Here is a 7,380-nt window from a genome sequence, read left to right on the forward strand (position 1 = left end):
TATATATATGACATAGGTTAGTAGAGTTAGTGGTTGGAATAACTGTCTAAAGGATAAGAATATCTGTTTTACTACCGGCATAAATTACCCATGTTAACTCTGGGCATGCAAGCATATTATTTTCATAGGGTACAGGCAATAACAAAAATAATCAAGAGTTTATCAGGAATCAAATTTAGTTTAAGCAGTAAATGGATAAATATGTTGTGAACAACATATTTAGAAGCTATAGGTTTCGTGTAATAGGAGTGGAGGAGCTAATTAGGTTTGTGTTTGGAATTTAAGTTGACATAAAATTTTGGTGAAAGGTTTTAATTTAGATCACTTGAAAACAGGGAGCTTGTATGATAGAACTAGGTGTGCTTTCAGGCAGATTGCTATCAAAAGAGGTAACACAGGCAGTTTTCTGTCATGGAAGTAGAAATAGTGGAATAAAAAAAAATCCCTTACTTGAAAAAACAAGAGTTGGTGACAGCTCGCATAAAAATAAAACCTAGATGTTAAATGAGCAAACATTTTAAAACAGGTGGTTTTGTATTAGAAAAATCTGAGGCAGTTTTAGACAGTTTGTTATCAAAAGAGTTAATATTGAATTAATTTTAGTGTTATAAATAAAAATTTAACATGCAAATTAAAGGCAACTAATCATCTAACCACCAAATTTTATGTTTAAGTTATCTTATTCTTCTTTACTTTCTTTTCTCTTTTCCTTCCTTCCTTCTTCCTCCCTCTCTCTTTCTCACTTAGTTGCCAGAATAGAACAGCAGAATGCCACTAACCTTATTCTAAGTTAATCCTCTGGAGTTTAACTGAACTGGAATTTATTTTCTATTCCAGTTAGGTAAATTGTAGGATGTCGTCATTTTCATTACAGTCTCATAACAGAGCCAGCCAAATATCCTCTACTCCAGCATTTCCCAACTATAGTTTCCTGGAACCTGTGAAGGCACATGGCTTAGTGGTTAGGGTATTTGACTTGTGAGTATAAGCTCAATTCCCAGTGGCCCATTGTGTCATTGTGCACGGCACTTTATTTCACATTGCTCCAGTCCAATCAGCTGGCAAAAATGAGTGGTGGTGGTGGTAGGGGGTAAGGGTGGCGGCAGTGTCAACGACAGTCCTGCTGCCTCTAGTTTATCTTATAAGACAGTGATGCCTGGTGGTTACCACTGTTGATTAGACAAGCATTCATTATAATAACCCTTTCTTGTGTAGGCACACAGCCTGAAATTTTAGGTGGTGGTGGGGGGCTAGTTGATTGCAGTGATCCCAGTGCTCAACTGGTACCTCTTTCATCAATCCCGAAAGGATAAAAGGCAAAGTCAACCTCAGCAGAATTTGAATTCACAATGTGCAGACAAAAAGTGCCAATAAGTATTTTGCCTGGCATGCTAATGATTCCGTGAGCTCACCACCTAAATAATGATAACTAAATTCATCAACCTGTTCATTGACACCAGCACAAAATAGTTACCTGAGGGACTTTTATGATGATTACAGCACACACCCTAAAACCTTACAAACAAACAAACAGTTCATTCTAACAGTTGACAGAATATTTGTCTGTGTTTCTTAACAACCATTTGCAATTTTAGACAAACCCATAGCTTTTTCTTATGCTATCTCAATGTGTTTCTTTCATTTCTTCTCCATCTTAACTATCTTAAGAGTTGATAATTTGGACAAAACTGAAAGAAGGTTGTTGTTGTAGTTAGATATTTTCACTGTTCTGTGTGTCAGTGCAGGGAGGGTCCTAAAGTCCCTATGATGAATGTGCTTAAGAGGTTGGTTGGTTGGTGATGGTTATGATTTAGTCAAAAGATGAAGGACAGTTGCCATATTATTCTGCAGGGCTTGCTGAGACTGGTGATGAGAAAAGAAGGAAGATTTTGATATTCTTAAAGTGGAAACCCAATCTAAATACTTGCCACAGTGTAGACTCTGCTGAAGGCTTCTGAGAGCCAAATGATGGTGGTGACATTAAAATGGTCAATGGGTTACATCTACCATCCAAAAATATGGACAGCCCCATTCCATTCCTCATAGACAACCCCCAAGTCAATACCACATCTACAGATCCAGTCTATTCCACATGTATAACCCCAGCCCATTCCACATGGACAGCCCCCAATCTATTCTACATGTACAAACCCAGTCCATTCGACAAGTTCCCTCACGGTTTCTATCAACTCAAGGTGCTGCATAGGAGAATTGAACCTGGACTCATTTAATTGTGAAGTGAACTTCTTAACCAGACAACCACGACCGCATCCATGTGTATTATATGCTACACCTGTCCTGGCTGCTGCCTCCTGGAATCAATCGCAACAACCAGTCATCACTGGGTATCAGACACTCCTTCACATCGATGACCCAGTTATGTCATTACCAATACAGAAACTACATCATATGATTCTGAACAGTTTAGTGGTTAGCCCGGGGGGGGGGGGTCAGAACAAGAAAAAAACTTTCACATTTAAATTTTTCTGTTGGAAGATGGATTGGCTGATGATGACGATGACAGTGATGATTTTTGCACATTTATATAATACTAATATAAATAGTTAACAGCTGAATACTATTATTTATTGCTAATTACTCATTCAGTCATTAATTCTTCATCATTAACAGCAGCATCACTAGCACTACCATTATTGCCATCATCCATCATCATCAACACTATCATCTCCATCATTGCTTTACATTTGATATTTTTTCCCCCCCATTAAACTGAAGATTAAAATCAAAATAATAAGATGATTAATATGTCTTTACCAAATAGAACAGCATACTGATTTCAGGCTAACAAGGGAGAAGTCACTCAACTTGCTAGACATAGCAGCAAAACCCCTTCGAGTTCCACTCTCTCATCTTAACTCTTTTAAAACTATTTCTTTTAAATCGTTCATATATACATAAGGCGCAGACATGGCTGTGTGGTGAGAAGCTTGCCAACAAGTCTTGCGAGTGGATTTGGTAGATGGAAACTGAAAGAAACCTGTTGCATATATATCCTCATTTAATGTCTATTTTCCATGCCGACATGGTTTGGATAGTTTGACAGGAGCAGGTAAGCCACAGAACTGCACCAAGCTCCACTGCTTCCTTTGACATGTTTTTTACTGTTGGATGCCCTTCCTAACGCCAACCACTTTACAGAGCGAAGTGGGTGCTTTTAACATGGCACCAGCATATACATGTGTGTATTTGTGCTTGTCCTTTACCACTGCTTGGCAACTGGTGTTGGATAAGTACCAGGTTTAAAAAAAAAAAAAAGTACTGGCGTCAATTTGTTCAACTAAAACCATTCATGGTGGTGCCCCAGCATAGCCACTCTCCTATGTCTGAAAAAAGTAAAAGATAAACAAAGATATAGTCAAAACCTTCCATTGTGTCATTTTATGGCATTTATTTTGATCCCTGGAATGATAAAATGCAAAGTTGCCCTCAGTAGGATCTGAACTCAGTGTGCCAAGCATCAAACAAATACAGAGGCATTTTGTCCAGCATTCTAATGATTCTGCCAATGTGTTGCCTATTGTTTTTGTGTTCCAAATCACTATATAATATACTAAACCCATGTTTATATTAAATTCCTTCAAATTCTTGATTATTTAATAAATGTATTCATACCAGCATGGAAGCTGAATATTAAAAGATGATGATGACAAAGTGAAGAGGAGGAGAATGAGGGTGGCATTGATAGTGATGATAATAGTGGTGGTGAGCATTCCATTGTGTCTTGTTGAAATGCGAGGTGGTATCCAAAAGTTCCTGGACCAGTTATGTTTAACAAAGAAAAAAATTTTACATAAGTTTTAACATCATCTCCTTCAAAATAGTCACCTTGCACAACAATACACCAGTCTCAGCATTCCTACCACTTTTAGAACCCAGCCAGGAAGTTGTTTTCTGTAAGCGAGCTGAGGACCTTCTGCGATTTGCTCTGGATCTCAACAACAGTGTTAAAATGGCAAACTTTGAGCTGCATTTTCATCTTGGGGAAGAGATGGAAGTCCGCAGGTGATAAATCTGGCAAATAGGGCAGGTGCAGAAGTGATATTATGATTTTGGCAAGAAACTCATGAGTGAGGAGAGCTTGATGATACAATGCATTGCTGTTGTGAAGAATCCAATTCTTCACGCTCCACAGATCCAGTTGCTTTCTCCAAATGTCCTCTCTCAAATGCTTCAAAACATCACAGTAGAACTCTCGATCGATGGTCTGGCCTTGGGGTATGGATCCTCAATGTACATTACCGCAGATTTTGAAGAAAATGTTGAGCATGCCCTTGAATGAGCTGTGGCATTGTCATGCCTTCTTCAGTTGTGGAGATGAAGAGCTCTTCCATTGTGACGACTGCTGCTTCATCTCAGGGTTATACCTGTATGCCCAACTCTCTTTACAGGTGATGGTCTTCAACATGAAGGATTAGTCATCAGCAGCAGGCTGACGGAGATCTTGAGAGGCTTAGATGTGATGTTGTTTCTGCTCGGTGGTCAACAGGCAGGGGACAAACTTGGCAGAGACATACTACATGTTCGATTCAGACATTAGGATTGCCTGCACAGACTCATATGACAGACCAACAACATCAGCAAAGTGATTGATTGTTCTCCAACAATCTTTATGTGCAAGCTGATGAATTTCCTCGCTCATGGCAGGTCTTCCAGATCACTCACCATCTTCCAGAGACATTCTTTCGCTTTTGAAGCGCTCGTGCCACCCAAAACATTGTGTATGACCCATTGCCTCATTTCCTTAAGTTTTGCCAAAGCATGCTCAATGACTCTGTAGCAGACTTTCCAAGTTTAACACAAAATTTCACATTGGCTCTTTGTTCCTATTTCCTGTTCATAACAAACTTGCAGACTACTTGCATACACATGATCACAAAAACACAAATTTCACAGCTTGTAAATACAGCAATGTCACTTGGCACACTGCCCCTCATGAAGATCACTGCTAGCTCTCACTGTGCACACAACTGTGTGCTTCCATTTGTTGGCATGCGACAGTATTTGTCCAGGAACTTTTTAATACCACCTCATATTGTTAAAAAAAATGTTCTTTTTTTCTGTTTTCAGTAAAGTGACTTCTGTATATCCCACTTCTTATTAAGGACAATGTCTATATCTGTGTTTTTGCTTTGTCTTCAGTAAAATGACTTGTAAAGCTTTTTTTTTCTGTTTTTAGTAATGTGACTTCTATATCTGATTTTTTTCTTCTTGTTTTCAGTAAAATGGCTTTCTGTGTTTTCTTTTTTTATTTAACAATTTCTGTATCTGTTTTTTTTTCTGTTTTCAGTAAAATGACTTGTAAATCAACCAAGAAAAAGGAAAAGCCAACCAAATTCACGTAAGAGTCCCCGTGTGGGTTTTTTCCCCTCTAAATATAGGCATAAGCATGGTAAGAAGCGTGCTTCCCAACAACACGGTACCAAATTCAGTCCCACTGCAAGTGGCAAGTGTCTTCTATTATAGTCTCATGCTAACTAAAGCCTTGTGAATGAATTTGGTTGACAGAAACTGAAAGAAGCCCATCATGTGTGTGTCATTGTGTATGTCTGCTCCTCACCACCACTTAACAACCGGTGTTAGTTTGTTTATGTCCCCATAACTTAGTGGTTCAGTAAAGAGAGACCAATGGAATAAAAATCAGGTTTTTAAAAAATGTAGGTCTGAGACTGATAAAAGATAAAAGATATTCAACTTTATGTTAAAAGTCACTTTTTAAAAACCCCACCCACTAGTCCTTTCTACCATAACAAACTGAGTTCCAAGATTTGTGTAGACCAGTAACTGAAGGGGTTGGCTATATTGGCTGTTTATATTACTTGATACTGAGTTTTAATCTTTGTTATCAGGGATTATTGTTGTTTGGGAATTAAGTGGGGTGAGCAGCTGGCAAACATCTCATTTATGTATGTGAGTATGTTTGTGTCTTTTATCTTTTTCTTTTACTTGTTTCAGTCATTAGACTGTGGCCATACTGGGGCACCAACTTGAAGAACTTTAAGCTGAATGAATCGACACCAGTACTTATTTTTTTTAAGGTTTGGTACTTATTCTATCAGTCCTTTTTACCAAACCATTAAGTTATGGTGCTGTAAAGACACCAGCACCAGTTGTCAAGCAGTGGTGGTGGACAAACACAAACTCAAAGACATACACATATACAATGGGATTCTTTCAGTTTCCGTATACTAAATCCACTCACAAGACTTTGGTCAGCCTGAGGCTATAGCAGAAGGCACTTGCCTAAGGTGCCACGCAGTGGGACAGATCCTGGAGCCATGTGGTTGGGAAGCAAAATTCTTAACACATAGCCACACCTGTGTATCTGTAAGTATGTGAACATGTATCTTTGTGTGTTTTCGTATGAGTTTGTATGTGTGTGTGTGTTTATGATTATGTTCAAGTCTGTATGTGGATGTTTATATGCATAAATATTCTGTTCACTTTTGTGTGCACATATAGTAACTATGTATGTGTGTGTGTGTGTGTGTATAATATATATAGGTGCAGGCATGACTCTGTGGTAAGAAGCTTGCTTCCCAACCACATGGTTCCAGGTTCAGTCCCACTGCATGGCACCTTGGGCTGACCAAAGCCCTGTGAGTGGATTTGGTAGATGGAAACTGAAAGAAGCCCATTGTATATATATATATGTGTGTGTCTTTGTATCTGTGTCTGTCCCGCCACCACCACTTGTAACTGATGTTGGTGTGTTTACGTCCCTGTAACTTGGCAGTTCAGCAAAAGAGACTGATAGAATAAGTACCAGGCTTGCAAAGAATAAGTTATGGGGACTATTTCTTCAACTAAAAGACAGTGCTCCAGCATGGCTGCAGTCAAACAACTGAAAAAAATAAAAGAATATATATATGTGTATTAGCACCAAGAAGTGTTTAGGCATTAGCAAAATTTAGGTTAGTTAAAATATGTTCATGACATATTTCAACTGCTAAAATGCAAATTCACTGTAGTTACCATGGAGAAAATATCTCTCTTATGGTAAAACAGTGTGAAAACACCAGATTTGTTTGGTGTCACCATCTATCAGGAATCCCAGAGTCAACTCTGAACAAACTTTCCTCTACTAATTTCACTCACTTGTTGATCTGCCCAAACAGTGGGATAGAACCTGAAACCACATGGTTGTGTCTTTAAAAGTCTCTATGAGTGCCATACAATTTACTCTTTTACTTGTTTCAGTCATTTGACTGCGGCCATGCTGGAGCACCGCCTTTATAGTCGAGCAAATCAACCCCAGAGCTTATTCTTTGTAAGTCTAGTACTTATTCTATCGGTGTCTTTTGCTGAACCGCTAAGTTACGGGGGACGCAAATACACCAGCATCGGTTGTCAAGTGATGCT

The 7,380-nt window shown here is 38.7% G+C and overlaps 1 protein-coding gene across 1 annotated transcript in view; it reads left to right on the plus strand.

The window, feature by feature from the left end:
- LOC106870769 (ubiquitin carboxyl-terminal hydrolase 44-like) overlaps positions 1–7,380 on the plus strand; it is a 79,470-nt gene that overhangs the window by 14,944 nt on the left and 57,146 nt on the right. The window contains exon 2 of the mRNA XM_052976154.1: positions 5,309–5,359. Within this exon, the coding sequence (XP_052832114.1) occupies positions 5,309–5,359 (51 nt within the window). The remainder of the gene's footprint in view (positions 1–5,308; positions 5,360–7,380) is intronic.

Source organism: Octopus bimaculoides, chromosome 23 (genome assembly GCF_001194135.2).
Source record: "Octopus bimaculoides isolate UCB-OBI-ISO-001 chromosome 23, ASM119413v2, whole genome shotgun sequence".
Classification (NCBI taxonomy): Eukaryota; Metazoa; Mollusca; class Cephalopoda; order Octopoda; family Octopodidae; genus Octopus; species Octopus bimaculoides.